We start from the raw sequence: 27,614 nt of genomic DNA on the forward strand, positions 1-27,614 counted from the left end.
CGCTTTATTGGCCAAGGGAGCCGGCGTACAGCTTCCGGGTCATGTGGCCAGCATGACTAAGCCGCTTCTGGTGAACCAGAGCAGCACACGGAAATGCCGTTTACCTTCCCACCGGAGTGGTACCTATTTATCTACTTGCACTTTGACGTGCTTTCGAACTGCTAGGTTGGCAGGAGAAGGGACCGAACAACGGGAGCTCATCCCGTTGCGGGGATTCGAACCACCGACCTTCTGATCGGCAAGTCCTAGGCTCTGTGGTTTAACCCACAGCGCCACCTGCGTCCGGAGATTGGATAGAAGGCAGTAAATGTATGAGGCTGCTGAGCAGGGGCGTCTTACCCATAGAGGCTAGTGGCGCAGGGCGCCAGGGCGCCAAGCTCTGAAGGGCGCCAGGGAAGAGGCGGAGGCTGGATGCACCGCCTGCCCGCATTAGCTCGCCATCCTCGCCCGCCTCCGCCATGCCGCGCCGGAGCAGTGCCGAGCCCAGAGCCTCCGCCTACCGTGGCCACCGTGGCACGAAGCGGCCAACTGAGCCGGGAGCCGCTGCGTCCAGCCTCTGCCTCTTCCCTGCCGGAGGAGCTGCCCTCCAGCTGCTACCCGCCTCCTCCAGCCCCGCAAAGCCGGATGTGTCGCCGGCAGCGCCATCCTCCCTGAAAAAGGTGGGCAATTCTGGGACCACGCCAGAGGGATCTTTGCACCACGGTGCAGGACATGCTTCAGACGGCCTTGCCGCTGAGCAGGAATGCATGGGCATCTGCTGGGGGCAGCCAGGGCATGGGTTGGCTCAGAGGTGGCTGGTGCGATAGGGCTACTAGGAAAGACGAATTTCAAGCAAAAAATGCTAAATTTGTTCCCAAAACCACACAGCTACACCCAGACCTATCTCTCCCCCCAATTCTCACATCCTGCAGACGTTTCTGTCAATTTCCCATTCTGCAGCCTACCAGCTCTCAGCATTGATCAACCAATTCCAAGCCCAAAGTCCTTCCATTATTATTATTTTTTAGCATTTCCCCAGGGCCTGCCATCTCACACCAGCAGGTAAAGGTGAGTTCCTGGAGGACGTCATCAGCACCAGCCTACATCTGCACAGGTGGAGCGCACCTGTGCAAGCCATCACCTGGTGAGGGTGGTGGGCTCTCCTCTCTCTTCCTGCTCAGCAGCTGTTTATCGCTTTCTGACAGCTCTCCCTCATTCTGGCCTCTACAAAGTGCAACCCCACCTCCTCATGTCTCTGCTCAAAGCTTCCTCCTTCCGAACCTGCTTTTCTCCAGGCAAAAAAAACCCAACAAAACTCCACCATGAGATTTTGCATGTAGCATGTAGCCTGCCCCAAAGGTCGAGGGAATAAAGAGGGTCAAATGAAACTATTTTGTTTTCTAGTTCTAAATGATGTTCTAGAGGTTCTTTGGAGCCTCTGCAAATGCTAAATCAATATATATCTGCAGAGCGTTTGTGGCTCTTTGTCGGTCAGATTGTTCCCTGAGCATTTCAGGGGGAAAGCAAACTCCTCCCCTCACTGTTCCTTTGCAGAATGGGTCCTTTTTCTAGCAGGAAGCCATGGAGATATTTGCATGGGGGGGGGGGACCTCTAGGGTGATATTCAACCTCAGCAATCACTCAGAGTAAATCCAGTTGGAATGAATGAACGTGACTAAATTAGGTCCATTAATTTCAATAGATCTACTCGGCGTAAAAGCTGGTTGATCAACCACCCATTATGTCTCTGACTACCAAATACTAGGAATAAATTACTGGGCAAGTCCACCACCAGCCATCTACTTGGGGGAAAATTATGGATCAGATCCAATATTCTCTTCCCACAGTGGCCAACTGGATGCCTATGGGAGGTCCACAAACAGGCCACAGGTGCAATGACACTCTCCCAGCAACTGTTGTTAGAGACATGCTGCCTCTGCCACTGGCAATACAGCCATCATAGCCTTGATCGGGCTTTCCAAGCCATCCAACAGTTACTTGGCTGTGATCCACCAAGACAGCGATCGCCACGAGTTCCTAAGAGTCGACAACGCAGCACTTTGGATTCCCTGTTTTCACGCCCATAATGAACCTGAAACATTTGTTCTTTCCACATTAAGACACTTGAATTGGCTTAATTGACTAAATGCTTCATCTCGGGTTTCCATCAGGAAACCTGCCTGGAATCCACATTGCAATATGAAAGGATAATTAGATTTAAGCAGCCCTCAGCTGTATGCTTGTCCTTAGGTACTCACTAGGCATAAGCACAGCAGCTGCTGCAGTTTATTGTACAGGGAGTACATGGAGCGGTCGTGGGGAGGGGGAGTGAGCTCATCTCTTCATTTTTCATCCCTTCAGTCGTCACTGATCAAACGGTTGCTTTGCATCTCAATGATGTCCCTTGATTTCATTCTAGCCATGCCCGTCCGTGGCTTCTGCTGCTGCTGCATTGCGAAAAAACCTCCCTGGGTACATTAATCAAAGTGATTAATATTTATCATCGCAGCCTCTCAGGTTGCTCACTAGAGAGATTTTGCAGATAAAGTGAGGGTGCACTTTATATATATATTAAAAACAAACAAACGCAAAAGAGATTGCATTCTCCAACACCAAGTAGGTCTTTATCCTGTATCCATGCACCCATCCACTGAAGGCTGCATGAAGAGATCCTTCTGGATCTCCCTTGCTCGAGGCAGAAATGAACGGTGCAAGGTGCACCATCGTGTTCTCATGAACATTTTGGGGAAATTGTTCCCTCTCAACGCCATTCTGGCCTGTAGCTCCAATGAAGCTTGATTTTTAGAGCACATAGGAAATCCCCAGGCAACGCTTTCTCAATTGATTCCCTGCCTGATGATCTGTTGAAGTCACTCAAGCTGTACATAGTGGTGAAATGTTCCTTGCCCACGTTTCGGCATTGCCTCCTTCGTTTCAAAGCAAATTGTCTCTCTGTGTGTGTGTGCGTGCAAGCAAGCGAAGTCTACAGGACCTGTAGCCTTACAGAATCCAAGAGGCATAACCAAATGCAGCCTTTAGAGGGAAAGAAGAGTGTCAATCTGAGGTCACTTTTCTATATCACGGTGAAATTGATGCTCTCATACGTTCTTCCTCCTGGCTGCCTGTGGGCCAAAACACTTGTACTTCAAAGAGCTGTTATCTGAGTCAACTCCGACGTGGGGGTCGTCGGGCTTTGCTGGCTGACAGGTACCATGGGGATTTCCACGCCTAGTCATGCGGGGTTGTTAGTCCCATCTGAGTTCTTGCAGGCATAAGCCACATCCTTGGCAATACTGCACATGCGGTTGGACATCTGCAACTCCTTTCTGAAGGCAGACGGGAAGCAGAACTTCTTGAAGCAAGTCTTAAAGTTCTCGTCCAAGAAAGCGTAGAGCACTGGGTTCAGGCAGCTGTTGGTGTAGCCCAGGGCGGTGCAAAAGTACAAGATGGCCAGCTTGAACTCGTTGTCAGCTTTGGCCCCAAGGCACCGGACCAGGACGAAGATGTGGACGGGGGTCCAGCAGATGATGAAAACGGCCACCACCACCAGGACCAGACGAGCGATGCGGCGGAGGTTCCTGTCCTTCTCCTTTGATCCGGAGAGAACGCGGACGTTCTTCAGGCGCCTGATCATGAGGCTGTAGCAAATGGTGATCACCATGACGGGGATCATAAAGGAGAAGAGGAATATGCAGATCCCAAATATTGGATCCCAATAATTCACAGGTTCGGGGAGTCTGATCAGGCAGTCGATCTCTGCAGAGGCAAAAAAGGAAAGAAAGGGTTTGGCCATGAAAAGAAAATTTGTTATAGGGAGAGAGATTCAAAACACTGTGACAATGGGGGCATTTATAATCTTGGGGTGGAGGAGTATTACAATCTGCAATGAGACCATCTGAGTGTAAAGAACTGAATCTACTAGGAATTCTTTGGGGTCTCAGCTTTCAGTATGAGGATGTTGGTCCAGATAAAGGGAAGTATAGTACATCTGCCTTGGTCAAACCACACATGGAGTCCTGTGGCCATTTTTTGGACATGACAATTTAAGAAGGATATTGACAAGCTAGAATGTGTGCAGAGGAGGGTGACCAAGGTGATCAAGCCTTATGAGGAATGGTTGAGGGAGTTGGGTATGTTTGGCCTGGAAAAGAGGAGACCGAGAGGAGATATGATAGCCATCTTCAAATACCTCAAGGGCTATCACGTGGAAGATGGAGCAAGCTTGTTTCCTCCTGCTCTGGAGAATTCACCCAAATCAATAGATTTAGTCAGAAAGGAGATTCTGACTAAACATCAGGAAGAACTTTCTGACAGGAAGAGCTATTCAACAGTGAAACGGACTCCCTCAGAAGGTAATGGACTCTCCTTCCTTAGAGGTTTTTAAGCAGAGGTTGGATGGGCATCTGTCACAGATGCTTTAGCTGGTATTCCCAGTACGTTTCCGAGCACAATTCAAAGTGTTGGTGCTGACCTTTAAAGCCCTAAATGGCCTTGGTCCAGTATACCTGAAGGAGCGTCTCCACCCCCATCGTTCTGCCCGGACACTGAGGTCCAGCGCCGAGGGCCTCCTAGCAGTTCCCTCGCTGCGAGAAGTGAGGTTACAGGGAACCAGGCAGAGGGCCTTCTCGGTAGTGGCACCCGCCCTGTGGAACGCCCTCCCACCAGATGTCAAAGAGAAAAACTACCAGACTTTTAGAAGACATCTGAAGGCAGCCCTGTTTTGGGAAGCTTTTAATGTTTAATAGGTTATTGTATTATAATAGTCTGTTGGAAGCCGCCCTGAGTGGCTGGGGAAACCCAGCCAGATGGGTGGGGTATAAATAAATTTAAATTTAAATTATTATTATTATTATTATTATTATTATTATTATTATTATTATTCCTCCATTGCAGGGGGTTGGACTAGATGACCCTTGGCATCCCTTCCAACTCTACAATTCTATTATTCTAATGCCTGACAGACAGTGTTGTATAGTGGTTAGAGTGCTGGACCAGTACCTAGGAAACTAGTGTTGAAAGTCCCCAACTCTCCCTTGAAGTTGCCTTATACCAAGTTAAGCCACTGGTCCATCTAGCTCAGTATTCCTCACACTGACTGGTGACAATTCTCCATGGTTTCAGGCAGAAGTCTCTTCCAGTCCTACCTGAAGATGCCGGGGATTCAAACTGAGACCTTCTGCATGCAAGGCAGAACCTCTTCCTTTGAACTATTGTCTTCCCTCCAACCCCAAGTGACTCTCAACAGACCCATAATATGGCTGACATCCACCAAATCTGGAACATTTGCCGTAAAGATACTGGATAATCACTGTTCTTGGCCAGCCACTTTCTCTCACTTTAACTTACTTCACAGGGTTGTTGAGAGAACAAAAGGGGAGAGGGAAAGAAAGCTACATATTCCACGCTGAGCTCCTTGGAGGAGTGCTGGGATATAACAATAACAATATCAATAATAACAATAACAATAATAATACCCCACCCATCCGACTGGGTTGCCCCAGTTACTCTGGGCAGCTTCCAACATAGTACAGTATACAAAAACACAACAACAACAACACAATTGAGCACCACACATTAAAATCACCCCGATACAGGGCTGCCTTCAGATGTCTGTGGAAGGATATGAATGTTATCAATAATTTTTGGGGAGCTAGGTAGACACACAGGCACACCCAGGGATGAAATTTAGCCAATCAGCAGCAAGAGGACTAATCCACAGGCAAGTGGAACATCTGATGTTTTGGGCTTCGTAAGCGCTTGAACAAGTCTTCCCTTCCACCTTAATTCCCCAAATTGTTCTGGGAGCTCAGGCGATATGTCATGGGTGGCATTAAAACCCCAGCCAAGCCCATGTAAGCTCAAGATTAGTCAGAGTTATTTCACACTTGGCAAGCAGTCAGGAAAGGAACTATGGGCCCCTTGAGTCTTACTAGTGAGCCTGGAAGATTCTTTTGGTTTTGTAACTTCTTGTCATGCCCAGAATTGGGAGGGGGTGCTGGCTGGCTGGCTGGGTTGGAGTTACGTCTCTTTGCTAAATTTGCTGACAGGTGGACTAATAACTTCAAGGCGCTCTGCTTCGGGGTTCTTCTGAAGATGCCGTGCTTTGCATAGAGATTTCCACTGCTGCATTTAAAGAATGATTCCAGCTCCGTGCATCTGAAGCAAAGCTGAAATGGATTTTTACCATCTCCAAGCAACATGCCCCCCAGACAATGCCAAGGTGTGGGGTGGCCATCCATAACCTGATGCCCTTCCAGAATTTCAGAACTACAGGTCCCGACAGTCCCAGTCAGCTGCAGTGGCTGGAGACGATGGGAATTGTAGTCCAAAACATCTGGAAGGGACCAGGTTGGAGGAGGCTGATATATGGAGATGTACCTGGGGAGTTGAGATGAATGTACCAGGTGGGGGAGAAATTCAGTTTGGTTTGCATTTGAATGCCAAGCTCCCTATTTTGCAGTTCCCGAAACAAACACATGAGCTGGAACACATTTATCTTTCAAAATTAGCCCTTTTCGAAATAATGGGATTCAGTTCTCCAGCTGAATAACATGAACTGAAATGTGCCTATATTTATTAAAAATACGGAGAAAAATGCTTTCTAGGGAAACGTGTTTGCAAACAAAAGGTGTATATCCACAGAAATTCACATGAATTTTCATGATAACTCACCCTAGATGCAAGCTGAAATGGAATTGTTTAAGACTGGGAAAATGATAAACTGAGAGAAAATGAAACTGGCAGATTCATCCATCATCCTAGATGAACAGGTGGTTGTTGCTCATCCCTAGACATCCATAGTCTTTCCTGACCTTTCCCTTCCAGTCTGTTAGACACTGCTTTTAAGCATCGCCATTTAAAACAAAACACAAAATTAATTATACGGTGGGGGAATTGATCCAAAATTCAATTGATGCAAACAAAAACAAACAAAACCCCTAACACTGCATGATAACATCGGAAGACTGTGGAAGTTCTCTGCTAAGACATTTCAGCTTGAAAAATTGGAGGGTGGCAAGGCTTCCCCCAAGTTTACCTGACGCTGCTTTCATTCCCTGATTTGCAGTTCTATAGTTATCATTCTGTTGTGGCCATTGGGTCTATTGTCAGTCTCTGCCTCCAATTCTTTAATCTCTTTCAATGTCTGGCTCATAAGATCGAGCCTTTTGATGACTGTTTGTTGGTCTTCCTGAGGGAGAATCCTAAAGGAGCTGAGAAAATCCTCTTCCAAAGGATTTACAGAGTGCTCAGATTCCTGAAGATGATTGTCTAGAGGAATCGGCTGTTCCTTTTGGCTCACCTGGTTATTTTGTCGCTATGGTTTTCCCAGTAGTGATGTATGGAAGTGAGAGCTGGACCATAAAGAAGGCTGATCGTCGAAGAATTGATGCTTTTGAATTATGGTGCTGGAGGAGACTCTTGAGAGTCCCATGGACTGCAAGAAGATCAAACCTATCCATTCTTAAGGAAATCAGCCCTGAGTGCTCACTGGAAGGACAGATCCTGAAGCTGAGGCTCCAATACTTTGGCCACCTCATGAGAAGAGAAGACTCCCTGGAAAAGACCCTGATGTTGGGAAAGATGGAGGGCACAAGGAGAAGGGGACGACAGAGGACGAGATGGTTGGATAGTGTCTTCGAAGCTACAAACATGAGTCTGACTAAACTGCGGGAGGCAGTGGAAGACAGAAGTGCCTGGCGTGCTCTGGTCCATGGGGTCACGAAGAGTCGGACACGACTAAACGACTAAACAACAACAAAATGATCCTGCGAATTCAACTCAGGCATGTCTGTTTCCTCCCCACCTGTCAAGTTTTTTTGCAATGTCATTACTTCCATTGGGGATCCAGGGTTTGGTTTTGTGGGCCCCTCTGAAGCACCAGTGTGGTGTAGTGGTTAAGAGCGGTAATCTCGTAATCTGGGGAACCGGGTTCATGTCTCCGCTCCTCCACACACAGCTGCTGGGTGACCTTGGGCCAGTCACACTTCTTTGAAGTCTCTCAGCCCCACTCACCTCACAGAGTGTTTGTTGTGGGGGAGGAAGGGAAAGGAGAATGTTAGCCGCTTTGAGACTCCTTAAAGGGAGTGAAAGGCGGGATATCAAATCCAAACTCTTCTTCTTCTTCTACCAGTCCTCATCTTACATAAGGGTGCAATAATAGAACTGCAAAATACCCAGGTTGGAAAAACTCCTCTGCTTGACAATCTGAATTTCAGCTTGTGAATCAGTGAGGGCAGTCTAGTAGAGGGAAAAGTTTACATAATTTTTTTGGATTTGGTTTGTGGTATTCAAGGGTTCAGTCCCAACTAAGTCGATCTCTGTAAGTCCAATGTGATTTGCAGTTGTGCCAGGACTCTTGCCAAAGGCTGGCAGCTGAGATTTTTATTTTCCCCAAATGCCCCTTAGATCGAGGCCATGATATTTATGTATGGCAGCAGGGAGGCAGGAGCTGGCCCTCAAAAAATTGCCCAAATGCCCCACTACCATCACACACACCTTTGAAGATTGCAAAATGGGGGAGGGGGCATTTTGATCCAAATGCACACATACACACACCTTCTGAGTGATGTGCATTGCAAAATTGGATGGGGGCATTTTGGTGTGTGTGGGTGTGTGTGGGTGTGTGTGTGTCTATAGTGAGTGGTCTATATATTGCCGGCAGCTGATCCTACATAGTGAATCACTACAAAAATATATTGCTGCACCAAAGTTTACCAGCCAACCCCATCAGAACCATTTTACAACAAAGTAATATTTATCTACAGATAGATGAATTTCAAGTGTTTGTATAGTCTGAAAAGCAAAGCTGGAAGTCACAGAAGGTTGAGGAAACAATGAAAGAAAGGAATGCCCTTTCCTGTGACTTTCTTATCTCCAGAAAGTACCTATATCCCTACGAGTGCATCATCTTTTATTATTTCTGGTAGATTTCTCATTCCTTGGGTAGGAAGTCACTCATTTAGCTCAATCACCAATAAATTAAGAAATATCCAGGCAATGAGAATTAGTCTTTGAACCACGGCTGAAGGCCTTGCTGCCAACAGTTTTTGGCTATTTGGTGCCTTCTGGATGTTCTGGATTTTAATTCCCATCAGCCTAGTCAACATGGCCAATGGTCAAGGATGATGGGTACTGTAGTCCAGATCATCTGGAAATGATGTTCTAGTCTTTTTTTCCAGCCCAATATCGAGTGGTTTGAACCACCTTGCATTTCCTAATGACCCCAACATGAAAACGTACCTTTTTCAAACCTGCTGCACGCTGGGTCTATATTTTTACCAGGTTGGCAAAGGCTGGCATAAGTTAAAGGTCCACGTGGCAGTTATGCATTTTAAGAAAATATTGGGGAGCATTCATTTTACTCAGAGTAGAGCTGTTGAAACTGATGAACCAAAGCTGGATTGAATCCAACTCGTTTGCTACCAGTGCAATCCTAGCCATGTCTACTCATGCATAAGTCCCCTTGAATCTAACGAGGCTTACTCCTGGGGAAAGTGGTGTTTAGGTTGCAGAATGAATGAAGAAGCAAGTTTATACATTTTAATAAAAAGGTAAAGGTAAAGGTAAAGGACCCCTGACAGTTAAGTCCAGTCACAGACAACTCTGGGGTTGCGGTGCTCATCTTGCTTTACAGGCTAAGGGAGCCGGCGTTTGTCTGCAAACAGGTTTCCGGGTCATGTGGCCAGCATGACTAAGCCGCTTCTGATGCAACGGAACACCGAAACCAGAGCAGCACATGGAAATGCCGTTTACCTTCCTGCCAGAGCAGTACCTATTTATCTACTTGCACTTTTTGGCGTGCTTTCGAACAGCTAGGTTGGCAGGAACTGGGACCGAGCAACGGGAGCTCACCCCATCGTGAGGATTCGAACCACCAACCTTCTGATTGGCAAGCCCAAGAGGCTCAGCGGTTTAGACCACAGCGCCACCTACCACCCCATAGATTTTAATAATTACCTTTTAAAACAGACAGCCCATCTTGCATTCTTAACATATTTCATTTCACTCACCATCGTTTTCATTCTCGGTCGATCCCATCACCATCACGGGAATACCAAAGACAGAGGCCAAAGCCCAAATGCAGACGTTGACGACTTTCGCCTTGTGGGGTGTGCGGATATCCAGGGCCTTGATGGGGTGGCAGATGGCAATATATCGGTCCACGCTCATCATCGTCAGTGTGAAGGTACTGGTGAACATGTTGTAGTAGTCAATGGAGATGGCAATCTTGCAGAGAGCGTTTCCAAATGGCCAGGAACCTAGGAAGGTATCGGTGCCTTGGAAAGGTAAAGTTATCAGGCACAAGGTATCAGCCAGGGCCAGGTTAAAGATGTAGATGTTGGTTGCCGTCTTCATCTTGGTGAACCTAGTGCAAGGAAGACGCAAAAATGAACAGCTGAACGGGTCTGATTTTCAGTGCGACATTTTAAAAGTCTACTTTTTTAAAAAAATCTTGTTTTGAGGAATTGTAAAACTATTGCATTATGTATTGGCCAAGTTCAATACATAGAATCATGGAATTGTAGAGTTGGAAGGGACCCCAAGAGTTATCTAGTTCAACCCCCTGCGATGCAGGAATCCTGGTCCAAGGCTTTGAACCACTGACCTTCTGGTTAACAGCCAGATACACTGACCCACTGCACCACCTGAAGAGCAATTTGCTAAGCTCCCGCCTTTCAAAATCCAACAGCCTCCACAATTAGGAATGTTGGAAGCAAAATCCGTTTCAGATTGTTGCAAACAGATTCCAACTAGGATGGGTTGGGAGAGCAGCAGAGACACATTCTCAGTTCATTCTCAACCTATTAGACACCCAGAGAGATCTTACTTAGCTCCAGTGGAAATTTCCATGTTCCTTTCACACACGCAGAGCCATTTTCCATTTCAATGTACAATTAAATAATTATACTCAACCATGTCCACGTCCTGATTTTAAAGTATTATACTTTCCTTTTAGGTATTCTCCACAACTGTGCTAATCTGCCATTGTTCGACGATACCTGAAAAATGTCTTTCAAGCTTCAGTATTTAAAGATTTATTTATTTATTTTAAGATGCAGGGATTTCAGGATTACATTGTCCTGTCTACGATCGCAAATGCTCTCATTCCTCTTCAGCTTCCTGATGGCGGTTTATGCGTGCAGCTACCAGATGGATCTAGGTGTGCATGTTGCTAAAATAATACAAGCACACAGCCAGTTATTTACTATTAAGTTAATCTTTACCATTGTTGGGGAAAACAGCTAAAAATATTTCCAGGTGTGTGTGCGTGTGTGAAGGGAAAGGACTCATTGATTCCAGAATAAGGGCCGATCACTGCATCCATATATTTAAGCACAGAGGACTGCATGAGTCATCAGGCAAAAAAACTCACTCGGTAGATGTGTTGGTCCAGAGAAAAGAGCATGTATATAGTTCAGTGACAGAGGACACGTTTTGCACGGAGAAGGTTCCAAATACAATCCCCAGCAACTCCAATTAAGAAGATTTCGTGTGGCAGGGTTGAGCCAACTGGGCTGAGTCACCACGGTAGGTCTGCCGCCACCGCATGACGTACGGAGACTGCGGGAAGTGCCCCCCTGCTGCCTGAACCAAATCCTCCACCATTGGGTCCCATTGCTGCTGCTAAAGCAACAGCCAACAGGGACTGGAGTTGCGGACTCCATGCCTAAACCAGCCGGCTTTGCCATTTTAATTCAGGGGAAAGCCATAGCTCAGTGGCACAGCATCTGCTTTGCATGCAGCAGGTCCCGGGTTCAGTCCCCAGCACCCCCAGGTCACGTGAGGAACAAGCTCTGCCAGAAACCCTGGAGAGCTTCTGCCAATCAGAGTAGGCAATACTGATGTTAGGGACTGGCTAGATGAGTAAGAGTACTGGGTAACACCTGCCCAAGAGCCCCCCACAGATGACACAGAAGACGATGGCTTGGACCCCGAGTCGTGGTGGTGGATGTCAGGGGTCCAGGTTCCCAGCTTCATAACACAGTAAGCGTAGGTAATTAAAAAGACGGATTTATTGCAAAAATAAACAGATGGCTCCAGATGGCTCTGACAAAGCCTCCAGCATCGTTACTCAAGATGACCCTTCTGAAGACTCCTTCCAGTGTCCACAGAAGATATTGAATTTACGACTCTTACGTCTCTTGTTTTGCTTCCTATCTAGCAGCCCTCCCATTCACCGATTCTTCGGACTTACGGTAGTGGGTCAGCTCCAACCTTTTCCTGTTCTGAGAGGCTGAGTCTATTTGTGCCTTTTTGTGCTTCCTGTGAGCTTCTTCTGTGTTCTAGCCTGCTCTCAGCTACTGCCCGTCAAGGTTGGAAGAGCCGAAGTCTGCAGCTGCCGGCTCTCCCTTGCCTGACTAACATCTAAGCCTCTCTGTTCCTGGCTGCTTTCTGCAGTTGGCTTCAAACCTTCGCTTGCAACTGGCTCATTGCTGACAGTGGGACACTGGGGAGCAGTCTGGGGAAAGGATGAGCAGGGAGGTAATAGAAGCTGGGGGGTTGAGCGATCAAGGTGGGTGAGGTGAAGGAAGCCCTTCCAGGACAGGTGTAGAGGCAAAGAGTCACAGTGTGAGTGCAGACTCAGACAGAGAGGAGTCAGAGGTTGCCATTGCTACCCAGCAGAAGAGGAGGAGGAGGAGAAGTTTGGATTTGATATGCCACTTTATCACTACCCAAAGGAGTCTCAAAGCGGCTAACATTCTCCTTTCCCTTCCTCCCCCTCTGTGAGGTGAGTGAGGCTTTGAGACTTCAGAGAAGTGTGACCAGCCCAAGGTCACCCAGCAGCTGCATGTGGAGGAGCGGGGAAGCGAATCCAGTTCACCAGATTATGAGACTACCGCTCTTAATCACTACACTACGCTGGCTCTCAGAGTCCCAGTCCTGCTGGTTTTCCTCGCCCTTTGACACTTTGCTCAAGGAGAGTCCTGCACGTTGCTGAGAAATGGGCCAGACAGGCTCAGAGGAGGAGGCCCCCCCCCCTTGAGGCAGCATTTTCTGCTTGGGACGGATCCAGAGTGAGAGCCTAGAAGGGGAAGACAGGCCCAGTGGTCAGTCTCAGCAATGTCTCCAGTTGAATAAGATGAGCCAGAGGAACTCTGCTGTGTCGTTACTTTCTGTGACTAGAAGCTAATTGCTTTTTGTGCCTCGTGTTCTTTCCTGCCCTGTGGATGGCCTGTGCTTGCCTGACAGCTCCTTGATGACTGAGCTAGGTGTACCCCATGTTCCTAATGGACCCCTAGGTTCCTAATTACTCCAGCCCTGTGTACATCAGGTCCAACATATTTGAAGCAGTTGGGCCAGTAAGGTCAGGCACACTGCCTGGTGCTTGAATCAGTGGTATTGCCAAACTACCACATCACCGCTGCCAGGTGAGCAGGCACATTGACTGCCTGCCCGCAGCAGAAAGCAGCTCAGTGGGGTGACCCATCGATGGCATGGCTCACTGGGGATCCAAGCCATGCACCTGGACTCCCCACCACTGCTCTCTTAATGATGAGGATGCATAATTATCCTTGATTATCCTGACATTTGCATAGCCTCTGTATAAGTGTGACACGAAGCCAGAGTATGTGTGAAAAAGTGAGCATTGTGTGGAAGAAAAGGATTTCAGCAAGTGTTGTTTCATAACAACCTGCACCTGCTGAAATGCGATCTTCTGCATCGTCTTTTGCATGTGAGCCCTGTGACCAGACAGCAAAATAAAAAACATGAGAATCACTGCACCAGCACTGAATCTTGTTGCAGCAAAATCCCAGAGGCCAAGAACTGGATAAAGTCCAACTTTATCCAGCATCTGTCACCCTATCCATGTAACTGATATGCAGATTGTGTTGATTACATGCAACTAAAATATGCCAATTAGCACAGGCTCGCTTGCTTCTGATATTCTTTAGATGTGCTGCTCATTGCAGAAAATGTTGTCTGTGCTTGATCTAAATAAACAAGCGAGGCTTTTGCACCAGTCCGTCCAGATATGGGCAAGCTAATCTAGGATTCTCTCGCTTTATCACCAGCCGTCAACACGTATTTGAAAGCTGACCTGTAATGGCTCACAGAGCTAAATGGTTTGACCATGTCTCAACATCGGTTTGGGTGTCATCAGGCAGCTCTCTCCTAATTGCAAAGCAGAATGGAAGGGTTTCCCCACCCCCACCCCGGTGGTGAAGGAGATTGTGAAGTTTTAGGACAACTGGTGAGTAGTTTTATTATTTTTCATTAAATGTATGTACAGCCCTTCATCTGAAGACCACAGGATGCTTTACAGTATAGAAACAAAAAACACATAACACCACCAACAACAAAAAGTGGCTCATGTAGTAGAAATTATAGTATATGCTTTGATAGCTAGAGATGTGAAGAGATGTAAAAACTGAATAGAAATGTGAAAGGATATTGTTAGAAGTGCTTTTTCTGGGGGGGGGGAATACAGGGGTACACATACCCTCAAACATTTTGTGAATCTTTGTACTTTTGTCCAGTTACTGTATTTATTTTTCCCGATTTGAACTATAAAATGGTGATTTTCTTGAGTCAAAATGAGAGTACCCCTAAACATCTTTTTTTGGGGGGGGAGCACTGGTTAGAAGAATCTACCGTATTTTTCGCTCTATAAGACACACCAGACCACAAGACGCACCTAGTTTTTGGAGGAGGAAAACAAGAAAAAAAAATATTCTGAATCTCAGAAGCCAGAACAGCAAGAGGGATCGCTGCGCAGTGAAAGCAGCAATCCCTCTTGCTGTTCTGGCTTCTGGGATAGCTGCGCAGCCTGCATTCACTCCATAAGATGCACACACATTCCCCGTTACTTTTTAGGAGGGGAAAAGTGAATCTTATAGAGCAAAAAATATGGTACTTAGGCTGCATTAAGAATGTGCCAACACATGTTGTGTATTTGAGAATTGATCTGCTCAATTTTGCACCCCCTTGGCTCTGCACCTTGTGAGGGGGAACTGCCCATACCACCCTAAATCTGGCGTTCCCACCTGAATCCACCGTTGGACGTCTTTTGCAGAAGGAGTTTGCCTCTTCCCTGACTTGTGGATGTATGCTTCACTGCCCTGTCGATACTCCTATATATAGCATGGCTTTTGATTACTCTGCACGAAGACATCGACTCAGTGCTAATTACATTTGCATTTGACTTGCTCCAGTTGCCTGTTGCAGCTATGTGCCTGTGCATAAAGAGTGAGATCCAAAGAAAAATGAAAGGCATGGGAGCACTTTGATGGGCTTCTGATAATGTATTTGCCTTGCCTTGCACTCAAATTTAATTTAATTTTATCCCTCCTATGTGCAGCAAATTTCTTTTTGGTCATCATTAGAGATCAGATTATTGGAAGAATATTAACTTCATTTGTCTCTGTTTTCCTGCTGCCCACTTACCTCCTCTGCTGCCTGTTTTCCTTGGAGATCAGTTAATATGGAGGCAAGAAAACCATTCTTCCTAAAGAGGAACGAGGCCATGGCCCAGTGTTCTCTGCTGCCTCGATGGGGCATGAACACAATCATGACTACACTAAATACTTTGTAGACCAGAAACCCCACACCAGGGGCAGCAGGTACCAGTTTGCCACCTGAGATGAAACAAAAAGGTGGGTTAAACCACAGAGCCTAGGACTTGCCAATCAGAAGGTTTGTGGTTCAAATCCCTGCGACGGGGTGAGCTCCCGTTGCTTGGTCCCTGCTCCTGCCAACCTAGCAGTTCGAAAGCACATCAAAGTGCAAGTAGATAAATAGGTACCGCTCCGGCGGGAAGGTAAACGGCATTTCTGTGCGCTGCTCTGGTTCGCCAGAAGCGGCTTAGTCATGCTGGCCACATGACCCGGAAGCTGTACGCCGGCTCCCTCGGCCAATAAAGCGAGATGAGCGCCGCAACCCCAGAGTCGGCCACAAGTGGACCTAATGGTCAGGGGTCCCTTTACCTTTACCTTTACCCTTATTCCCAATGGATGCTTCCCTTGCCTGGGTCATGTGGTAGGGCCCATGAAGCAGTGGAGACAGTGGTTCTGATGAGATTTCAGTGAGATACCCCAGTGGGGTAGATATATATTTATAGGAGCCACCCTGCTTTTGTGATTATTACGTTGTTTTTAACTGTTTTAATACAGTGGTGCCTTGGTTCTCAAACGTAATCTGTTCCAGAAGTCCATTCCAAAACCAAAGCGTTCCAAAACCAAGGTGTGCTTTCCCATAGAAAGTATTGCAAAGGGGATTAATCCATTCCAGCAATTTAACATGAATTTTACTATCTAACGAGAACATCGATCCATAAAATGAAAGCAATAAACAACGTACTGCAGTCACACAATCAATCAATCAGTAGCTAAACTGGGTTCCACACAGTCACAAAAAGAAAACAAAAAAGCCGCAAGAAAAGCAAAGTAAATAGCAAAAACTGACAGACCTCAGTGTAACACTCAAAACGAAAGTGTGGCACTCAAATCGGAAGCGTTACACTCAAAACGGAGCATGTTCAGCTTCTGAAAAAAGTTCGCAAACCGGAACACTTACTTCCGAGTTTGCAGTGTTTGGGTTCCAAGTTGTTTGAGTACCAAGACGTTTGAGAACCAAGCTATTGTGTTCTAATGTTGTAATCCATCTTGGGACCTTCGGGTGAAGGGCAGGCAAAAAATAAATAAATGAATGTTGCAATGAAAGGGTTGGGAACAGGGGAGGATTTTGGCCATTCAAATTTCAATGGCACCCTGGCCAGAATTTGATCACTGTCACCCCAGCTCTCGCCTTCTATTCAATTCAATTCACTATGTCATAGTTACTACACCCTACAGCACCCCCAGAGAATCGATGCCCAGTGTGACGGATCCAGACGTGCTGCCCTAAATCCGCCTCTGTTGGGAGCATAGCTGTCAACTTTTCCCTTTTCTTGCGAGCAATCCTATTTGGAATAAGGGAGTTTCCCTTAAAAAAAAAAAAGGAAAAGTTGACAGCTATGGTTGGGAGGCATGGGAAACTCTATTTCTCACACTTCCCAGTGCACCCAGGCTCTAAAAATGGGGGTCATTGCTCTCTTTTTCAATCCTCCCTGCTGCAGTCCCTCTTCTTTGCCCTGGCAAATTCAGGGAAATTAGTGTGGAGGGTTAGCACAGAGGTCCCACAAGCCTTGGCGGTACTGCCGTTCTCTGAAAAAACCTTAGAGAGACCCTCACTGGCTATTTAAAGCTACCCTGTTGTTTTTCAGTCTGGTGTGCTTTGAGTTGGACCAGGCATACATGAGCCTAAGTATCTCCACGGAGGGCGAAGCGAGAAAACCTTTCACGAATGTGTTCCGTTTGATTCTGAATGCACGCAGGGCTGAGAAAGGCGAGTGGCGAGAGAGACGCAAACAATCACACAGCTACCCAGCAAGTCATTGCAGAATAATTTTGAGCAATGCTTCCCAGCAGGAGCATTCATCAGCCGGCGAGCTGCTTTTACTGCTGCTCTCAAATAAGGATATTAAATGGAAGGCAGGGAGAGGAGAACGAAGCCAACAGATTTGGAAATGCAGACGAATGGATGGACGGGTTGATTTGGAGACAAAATGCACACACATACACACATCTGAAATTTACCCTCTCGGTTTAAGAAAGCATGTAAGGTTCTTGGAGAATGTAACCGCCCACAGTGCATAACTACAGACAAGTCTCAGGATTTTTTTATTTTTAAGAACCCCCCCCCCCCAGGAGGCTAAATGATGAGAAGAAGGAAAGACAGAAGACTGGAAGAACCGCCTGCTACCAAAGGAAGATTAACAGGTAGCGAGCAGGGATCAAGACTCCCTGAGTGCTTCCATTTCATTACTTCTCAGAAGTATGAATTGTGTGGATGATTAACTGGGCTATTAAAAATAGACATCTTCTTAGCCAAAGAAGAAGAAGAAGAAGAACTAATATGAAGGAATGGGCAGAACTGTCAGTTTCAATTTCACATTTTCTCCATCTTAAATTCAGTTTCCCACATCTCTGCATCAGTTTCAGATTGGAAAGGGGGGGAAATCATCTCAAAAATCTGCCGGCATTTGAATGCACTTTTCTCTTGCAGCCAATTTGCCTTCAGATACATTTTGCAATGTCTCCTTCACTCGTCCTGATTGTATGTTTATTTTATTTTAATAATAATAACAATGATAATAATAAACTTTTATTTGTATCCCACCTTCCCCGGCCGAAACCGGGCTCAGGGCAGCTAACATAAAATATATAACATTGGTATAAAATGAAACAATAATTAAATTACCTCCTAAAAACAAGTCAGGGTCAAATTAAAATCTAATTAGATGGCTTTCTGCAGGATTTGGGTTCCACATGGATTTTATTTTATTTTATTATTTTATTTTATTTTATTTTATTTATTTTATTATTTATTTTTAAAAACTCTAAAATACCCCCCCTCCCAAATTGCTTTGGGGCTGAATCTGGGGTGGGTTAGGGGGTCCCTGGGTGGGCCCAGAGAAAGTTAGCCTGATTCAGGAGCACCATATTGAGGCTATGGGATGGATGGAAAGGAGCTGTGCACAGACCTAGTAATCACTCATTCAACTAATTGCACCAAAGGTTGCTTTTCTTGCAGTGTTTTGTCAGTGCACGCAAGCACGGTGGTAAGATAAGAGAGGAGGAAAGACACAAATGAACTGATGGAACCCAACGCTGCAGTGAACTGGTTTAGCATAGATAGGGGTTAGAGAGTCGGACGACAACATGGGAGATCAGAGTTCAAAACCCGATTTGGCTGTGAAGCTCATTGGGTGACCTCAGGACACCAAACTGGGAGTGGTAGCTAATGCCACAGAAGATAGAATTGGGATTTAAGACAAGTTTAACAGATTGGAGAACTGGGCCCAAACTAACAAAATTAATTTCAGTAGGGACAAGTGTAAGGTTCTGCACAAATATAAGACACCAGGCTTACTAGCAGTACATGTGAAAAGGATCATGGGGTCTTGGTGGACCACAAGCTGAACATGAATCAACAATGTGATGCAGGAGCAAAAAGAAGCTACAGTGGTACCTCGGGTTAAGTACTTAATTCGTTCCGGAGGTCCGTACTTAACCTGAAACTGTTCTTAACCTGAAGCACCACTTTAGCTAATGGGGCCTCCTGCTGCCGCTGTGCCGCCGGAGCACGATTTCTGTTCTCATCCTGAAGCAGAGTTCTTAACCTGAAGCACTATTTCTGGGTTAGCGGAGTCTGTAACCTGAAGCGTATGTAACCCGAGATACCACTGTAATGCTATTCTAGGCTGCATCAACAGCAGTATAGTATTCAAGATCAAGGGAAGTAAAAGTACCACTCTATTCTGTCTTGGTCAGACCACACCTGGAATACTGTGTCCAGTTCTAGGGACCACAATTTAGGAAGGATGTTGACAATCTGGAACGTGTGCAAAGGAGGGCAACCAAGATGATCTAAGGTCTGGAAACCAAGACTTATGAGGAATTGTTGAAGGAGCTGGGTATGTTTAGGCTGGAAAAGAGGAGACTGAGAGGAGATCTGATAGCTACTGTGGAAGAATGGTTCTTGAAATTAATGGATTTGGCTGAGATAGCAAAATTGATGTGTTTAATTAGAGAAAAATCACTGTTGACTTTTATTAATGATTGGAAACCGCTTATGGACATTTTGTGCAAAACAAAGGATAATGAGCTTGTGATATCTAGGTTTGAAGACTGGAAAAAGGAGCAAGGAGTTTGCAGAAGTCCAGAAAGCTGATAGACAGACAATTGGAAGTATTTTCTTCTTCTTTTTTTCTTTCTTTCATTTTTTATGTTAATTCTTGTATATTGCTTTTTGTTACATTTTTTTAAAGCTTTAATTTTTTAAAAAATAGCTTTCGAAAAGACGAGATGGAGAAGAGATATGACAGCCATCTTCCAATATGTAAAAGGCTGTCACATGGAAGATGGAGCAAGCTCGTTTCTCCTGCTCCAAAGGTTAGAACCCAAACCAATGGCTTCAAGTTACAAGAAAGCTGTTTCCGACTAAACATCTGGAGGAATTTTCTGACGGTAAGAGCCATTTGACAGTGGAACACTGTCTTAAGCGCTCATCCTCTTTCTATAAATCACTTCTCAACTGTCCTCTCCAATGCCTATAGAACCAGCCCCACCCCCTGCCTTAGAAGACAATTCCAGCTACATCAGGCCAATGGGCCACCTGGTCCAGCATCCTGTTCTCACAGTGGCCAACCAGGTATGTGTGGGAAGCACACGAGAAAGACCTGAACACAACCGCTTTCTCCCCAGCAGCACTGTCCAGCAACGGGTATTCAGAGGATGACTCTGCCATTCGTTGGCCGTCATAAAACAGCAAGGAGAATTTCAACAAGCAAATTAATACATGATAAATTATCAATAACCTAATTAGCACCTTTACAAGAAAAGCGTTTGAAAAATAAGGATCACAAATTGATGCAGAAATGTGGAGAACCCAACTTAATTGAAAAAAGGAGAAACTGAGAGAGGTAAAGGTAAAGAGGTAAAGGTAAAGGTAAAGGTAAAGGAACCCTGGATGGGTATACCTGAAGGAGCATCACCACCTCCATCGTTCTACCCGGACACTGAGGTCCAGCTCCGAGGGCCTTCTGGTGGTTCCTTCACTGCAAGAAGTGAGGTTACAGGGAACCTGGCAGAGGGCCTTCTTGGTAGTGGCACCTGCCCTGTGGAACGCCCTCCCACCAGAAGTCAAAAAGAACAACAACTACCAGACTTTTAGAAGACATCTGAAGGCAGCCCTGTTTAGGGAAGCTTTTAATGTTTAATAGACTATTAATGTATTTTTATGTTGAAAGCTGCCCAGAGTGGCTGGGGAAACCCAGCCAGATGGGCGGGGTATAAATAATAAATTACTATTATTATATTATGTCCACTCAAAGGCAAGTATGGAGTTGCCGAGGGAACTATGGGGTCAGGCCGAGGGAGCCGGCGTTTGCCCACAGACAGCTTTTTCCGGGTCATGTGGCCAGCATGACTAAACCACTACTGGCACACGGAGGACAGTGACAAGTGCCAGAGTGCACGGAAACACTGTTTACCTTCCCGCCACAGTGGTGCCTATTTACTTGCACTGGTGTGCTTTTGAACTGCTAGGTTGGCAGGCGCTGGGACCAAGCAACAGGAGCTTACCCCATTGTGGGGATTCGAACCGCCAACCTTCTGATCAGCAACCCCAAGAGGCTCAGTGGTTTAGACCACAGCGCCACCTGCATCCCGGACAGAAAAACAATGTTGACAGACATACCCGTCCCTAGGATGGCCTGGTCAGCTCACGCCCCCCTCTGATACGTTCCTGTTACCCGCCCCACCGGCATCCACACAAGGAGAAGATCTGCTCTAGCTAAGGAGAGTCCATGCATGTTGATTGCGCCTGGTTCCAAACCATGAAGAAGATGGAGCAAGTATGTTTTCTGCTGCTCCAGAGGGCGGAACCCAAGCTAATGGATTCAAATTGCAAGAAAGGAGATTCCAACTAAACATTAGGAATAACGTTTTTTCCTGGTAAGAACCAATGGAATAGACTCCCTTCGTGGACTCTCCTTCATTGAAGGTTGGCTGGCCTTCTGTTAAGGATTCTTCATCTGTGATTCTTGCATTCCAGGGGATTAGACCAGATGACATTTGAGTTCCCTTCCAACTCTACAATTCTATGATTTTAATCACCTAACTTAACTGCCCAAAGGTTGTGGCCCTAGTGGACTGAATTTAAGTTAGGGTTGAGTCCATTTGCAGGTGACCCAGGACCTCTCAGTAGAGTTGCCATATATATTTCAAAAAAATGTTGAGGTTCCCCCCCCCCAGGAATACCTCAAAACACCAAAAAAATCTAGACATATGGCAGCCCTACCAGTCAGAGACTGTGCTTCTATTTCCTACTTCTTCTCTGTCAGATGGGCAGCAGTGGGGTAGATGAGGCTGCCTTTCCTACTCATAAAATTCTAATTCCACAAGGTGTAGAAAAACTGAATACTGAATTGGAAAATCCACTCAGCCTAAAGTAGAATGGGAAAAACTGTAAATAAGACATGGATGACATGATCGTATTATTATTTTACAGAATTTATGTACTACTTGATTGTAATGAAACTCCTAAGCAGGTTACCAAAATAAAAAAATGAAATGATCAATAAAACACAGTTTAAAAACAGGTATTTTAAATACAGGTAGGTAGCCGTGTTGGTCTGCTGTAGTTGAAACAAAATAAAACAAATTCCTTCCAGTAGCACCTTAGAGACCAACTAAGTTTGTTATTGGTATGAGCTTTCGTGTGGACATGAAAGCTCATACCAATAACAAACTTAGTTGGTCTCTAAGGTGCTACTGGAAGGAATTTGTTTTATTAGGCATTTTAAAATCACCCAAAAGATAATTAAAGTCAACAACAGGATTATTATTATTATTATTTTATTTTATTTATTATTATTATTATTATTATTATTATTATTATTATTATTATTTTAAGTGTTTTAATCTCAACTTCTACATGATTGTATAGGCTTACCCAGGGGTCAGAAAACTTTTTCAACAGGGGGCCGGTCCACTGTCCTCAGACCTTGTGGGGGGCCAGACTATATTTTTGGGGGGGAGGGATGAACGAATTCCTATGCCCCACAACTAACCCAGAGATGCATTTTAAATAAAATCACACATTCTACTCATGCAAAAACACCAGACCAGCCCCACAAATTACCCAGAGATGCATTTTAAATAAAAGCACACATTCTACTCATATAAAAACACACTGATTCCCAAACCATCTGCAGGCCAGATTTAGAAGGTGATTGGGCCAGATCCACCCCCTGGACCTTAGTTTGCCTACCCATGGGCTTACCTAAACAAAAATCTTTTCAGCAGGTGCCAAAAAGTGGATAATGAGCACACGCACCTGATTCAATATGCGGGGCGTTCTAAAGTAACACCTGAAACTGTGCCACTTCCACAGATAAAAGTGGCTGAGTAGCTAAGGAGATCCTTCAAAAAAGCTGGTCTGAAGTGGTTATGCACTTCCTTTGCTAACAGTAACACTTTGAACTCATCTTAGTAGCAAACCAGCAACCAGCTTAGTTCTCTAACCCAACTCTGTTGAGAAAGCTCAGTCAGCAGAACATGAGACTCTTAATCTCAGGGTCGTGGGGTTGTGGGTTCGAGTCCCATGTTGGGCGAAAGATCCCTGCATTGCAGGAGGTCAAACTCGAAGTCCCTCATGGTCCCTTCCAACTCTTCAGTTTTTATGACTTACATACACACTTGATGTCCAGCACAATTCTGGGCCTAATTCAAAGGAAAGCCCTAAATGACTTGGGACCAGGTGACCTGAAGGATCATCTCCTCCCACACGTAGCTGCCTGGATCCTGAGATTAACTTCAAAGGCCCTTTTCCAAGCTCCCCACCAAGTGAGGTACAACAGGTGTCTACAGGAGAAAGGGCTCCTAAGTGGTGGCCCCTTGGTTATAGGATGCCCTCCCCAAAGAGTCCCTCCTGGCACCTTATTTGTGGCCTTTTCAGCATCTTTTTAGATTGTGAACCTTTAAATCCACGGGCGTTTAGATCTGGTGCCTGCATTTGAAGATACTGTGCATTTCTCTATACCATCTTACGCCTTGCTGTAAAATGTTTACGTTTAATGTTTCCCCTGGATTTGCGTACTATTTTATTGTTCTGGGGTTATCTAGAATGGTAATGTTTTATTGTTTGCAAGCTGTCCAGAGACCATTTTTTATCAGGTGGCATATAAATAGTGATTAAAAAACTCAAATGAAGATTGTATTTTCACTTCCTTCGGTACATTTATGCTTCCCCTGTCCCCAACATGGAAAAAAACCCCACTGTCAACCACCAACACCCCACAGAAAACCCAGTCTTGAACTGACTGTGTATATATCTTTGCATCATGTTCCATTTTGCGCTCTGTGTTTTACCATGCACAGGACATCATTGTATATATATCAAACACCCCACAGCAAGAATTTTGAGGCAACGGTGTGTATAGTTGCATCAAGAGTCCCTTTTCTTTCTTTCTTTTGCAGTGTTTTATGACTGCATCAGTAATGAAAATTTGATGGAATGGACACCTGCAGCAAACTCCAGTTCTGGAATTAATTTAAGGATTTTCTTCTTAAAGGTTTTTGTAATGGGCTGTGCACTATTGTGGCAACATATCATTACTAAGGGGGGAAAACTAACCTGTTACATGAGGGTGACCATATGTTGATAGTACTTAAACATACATAATTGAAAATAGCAACAAGAGGATTTGAAAATGCAGCCGTGTACATGAAATAAGAAAGCAAATCCAAGTTCATTCTCTTGTATATGATTGCAGCAGTGATGGAAATGTGTGCTGTGCCTAGAAACATGGGTCCAAGCAGTTTCCCACTTGTCTTGGGCTTTCTAAGCATGACTCCAAGCGGTTTTGCCTTTGCCCCACTGTGTCCACACCCCTACACCCCAGAAATCCCACTCTTTAGTATTAAAGGAGAGCAAGCATCAATCCAGAGAAAACCTGGTGGGTGTTTGCTCTCATCCAGCAGTAAACAGGGAGTTTTCCTGGGGGACAGGTTCTGGAGCAAGCTCTGGTTGAGCCCTGAGACAACACTATCTTATCCAGGGCCAGCCTATGACGCACCTGCCTAAGCAGGGATTGGTACCCGAGTTTCCCATGTTCAAACAAAGCACCCCATCTCCCCACAATGATCACACCATTGGGGACCCCACATTGGATCATTCCAAGCCATTCCAATGCAGACAAATTGGCCTTCCAGAAAGTTACTCCAACCTGCCTCGACCTTCTGCCCTGTTTGCAGATCTAAGCCACTTGTGACTTAGTTCTCAGTTCAGATCCATAGCAAGCATCCTAATAAATGAAGGACCCATTTGCTTATGAGGAGGGCTTCAGCAAGCCACCCTTCTCCCATGCAGTCAGCCCCTGCTTGCAATATGGATTTAATAACGCTGGCCTACTTTGCAGGGTTGCTGTAAGGATTAGAACAAGGCGATGCTACTGGTTCTGAACAGTCTGCACACACCTCATAAAAGCAACTGCTTCAAGTTGGTGGCCTAGAAAAACCTTCATTCTCTGCTAGGAGACAGCGAGAGAAAGGAATCTAGCACATGCTCAGAGAAACCCTTGCCTTTATTGCCATTTCTCGAAGGCCAGAGAAGAGATCGTCAAAGGTAAGCGGCGATAATCTCTCCATCAAAAAGAGCCCTTCTCTGCACAGAAGGCTGCGCATTCCTGGGTTAACCCACCTGCATGCTCGGCTTACCTGATGATCACATACATGACGGAGCAGTTCCCCACCAGCCCCACGATGCAGACGATGGAGTAGACGATGACAATGGTGACCTTGATGCCCATGGGCAGGAAGCCATCTGCTGTCCCGTTGTGGAACCACTCGCCCAAGCTGAGGTTCCAGAGGGACGAGTCGTTCACCAGCTTCCTCATATAGTAGACATCCTCCGCTTGGATGTGCAGGAGGGGGTCCATGCTGGATGCAGCAAGGCGGGAGCAGCGGAGCTCTGGAGGTGCAGAGAGGGTGGGGAGGAGACGACACAGGCTTAATCGCGATAACCCAGATTTCTGGCACAGTTACGCACAGGGGGCAAGATTATTTTGGCGTGCGGAGGGAATGCAGCATCCCTGCAAAGGCGCTGCATGCGTGCTAATCACATCACGCCTTTCTAACCCGCTTGAAGAAGGAGGTCTGCCAGGGAGACTTTGAAAGGGACTTGCAGCTGGATTTAAGACAGCCGCTGCCGCCGCCGCACGCCCCTTTGCACAAAGAAAGAGGCTGCAGATGGGCAAGACACCCGCCCCCCCTTTTCCGTGCATGCAGGGAATAATCCATCGCCTGCACTTGCTTTCTGCTGCAGAGAGACCTTCCCTTCAAAGTGCACCTCGCAACGCTGGCAGGTGAATGATCGCAGGATGCAAGGCTGTAGGCTGAAAAGGGGGCGACTTTTCTTAAAAGCAATTATCTGGGAGAAAGCATCATGCACGGTTTTGTTGCGAAAGCTGCATCAAGTCCGGTCCCCCGAACCCCAAGAAAAAAGAACCCAACACCAGGTTAACTTCAAAGGACACCTTCCCGCTTACCTTGGGGAACACGTCTTCTTTCCTGGAACGCAGGTCTTTGGGGACGGGTGGTCTTTGCTTTTCAGCAGCGCCGTGGCCCAGGCATGACGTCCCCGAGAAGGGAGTTGAGGGAGACAAAGCCGACCTAAAAGAGAGAACTCCCTCTCTCTCCTTCCTCTCTTTTTCGCAGGCTGCTTTCCCCCCACGGCTCTGAGGAGCTGAGGCTTCAGCAGCGATCTGGATGTGATGCGGAAGAAAAATCCAACTTGGAGAGGGGGTGGGGAAAGGGAGCGGGTTATGCCAAGAAGCCCAACACACACACACTCAGAGGTTTCTAACCTAAGTGGGAGTGGAGGGAGGGAGCTGGCGAGGCGGGGAGAGAGCAGACTTGCTTTTGCTAGTCATCAGGAGGGAAGGCTGGTCCAGCCACTGGGGCGGGCGAGAAGCTCGTTCCAACGCAGACCTGTCTGGCTTGCTGTTGGAGAGAGGAGAATCGGAGAGGCTTCGATCAAAGCGTGAAACACCTGTGGAGGGTGGCGGGGAAGGGAAGAGGGGCGCGCGGGGGGGTGCATTTGTCTGCTGCTTTCTCCTTCCCCTCTTCTCTCCCGGCTGCTGTGGCATCACCCGTCGTATCTCTGGACCAGTCTCGCCCAGCAAAGTTGGGGGAGCAGCGATGGTGGAGGCAGAGGACGTGATCTCCTTTTGCCAAGTCGTGCAGGTAACCTGCTGCACACCTGCCTGGCAGTGCCTCAGGGCAGGGCTGGATAATGGAGACCTTTAGAGGCCCTAAGCACACACACCTCCCCCCAAAAAATTATGTATTTTTTTAAAAAAAGAACAATGCTAAACCACAAACTATTTTTTAAAATAAGAAATATAAAATAGATAGATTGCAACACACGTCAAGATCTGATTCCCTTGCATTATTTTGATCTGCGTCAGCAGGATTAGCCCCTGGTTTAGATAGGGTTAAGTAATAAAAAGTGAAGAGAAATATGCCATTTTATTACATTTCTATCCCAGGAGCTCAGGTTGGTCGCATTGTTCTCCCCCTGTGAGGTAGGTTAGGTTGAGAGGCAGTGACTGGTCCAAGGTCTCCCAGCCAGCTTCATGGCTGAGTGAGGATTTGAACCCTGGTCTCCCAGGTTGTAGTCCAACACTCTAACCACTGCTCCGCATTACCTGGGGAATCAGGGAAGAGTATGCTGGGCTGCATCAATAGGAGTATAGCATCTAGATCAAGGGAAGTAATAGTGCCACTGTATTCTGCTCTGGTCAGACCTCACCTGGAGTGCTGTGTCCAGTTCTGGGCACCACAGTTCAAGAAGGACACTGACAAACTGGAACATGTCCAGAGGAGGGCAACCAAAATGGTCAAAGGCCTGGAAACGATGCCTTATGAGGAACGGCTAAGGGAGCTGGGCATGTTTAGCCTGGAGAAGAGGAGGTTAAGGGGTGATATGATAGCCATGTTCAAATATATAAAAGGATGTCACACAGAGGAGGGAGAAAGGTTGTTTTCTGCTGCTCCAGAGAAGCGGACACAGAGCAATGGATCCAAACT

The 27,614-nt window shown here is 46.3% G+C and overlaps 1 protein-coding gene across 1 annotated transcript; it reads right to left on the minus strand.

Moving 5' to 3' along the window:
* Window positions 1–3,209: 3,209 nt before the first annotated feature.
* On the minus strand, window positions 3,210–26,560 carry OPRL1 (opioid related nociceptin receptor 1). The gene is made up of 4 exons (XM_083619041.1): window positions 26,072–26,560; window positions 25,242–25,494; window positions 9,990–10,345; window positions 3,210–3,735 (listed from the first exon to the last, which is right to left on the minus strand). Exons 2-4 carry the CDS (start codon window positions 25,460–25,462, stop codon window positions 3,212–3,214), a joined length of 1,101 nt encoding a protein of 366 aa, XP_083475167.1. The 5' UTR covers window positions 25,463–25,494; window positions 26,072–26,560; the 3' UTR covers window positions 3,210–3,211.
* Between the last annotated feature and the right edge of the window lie 1,054 nt (window positions 26,561–27,614).

Source organism: Podarcis filfolensis (assembly GCF_964270895.1).
Source record: "Podarcis filfolensis genome assembly, chromosome: 6".
Lineage (NCBI taxonomy): Eukaryota > Metazoa > Chordata > Lepidosauria > Squamata > Lacertidae > Podarcis > Podarcis filfolensis.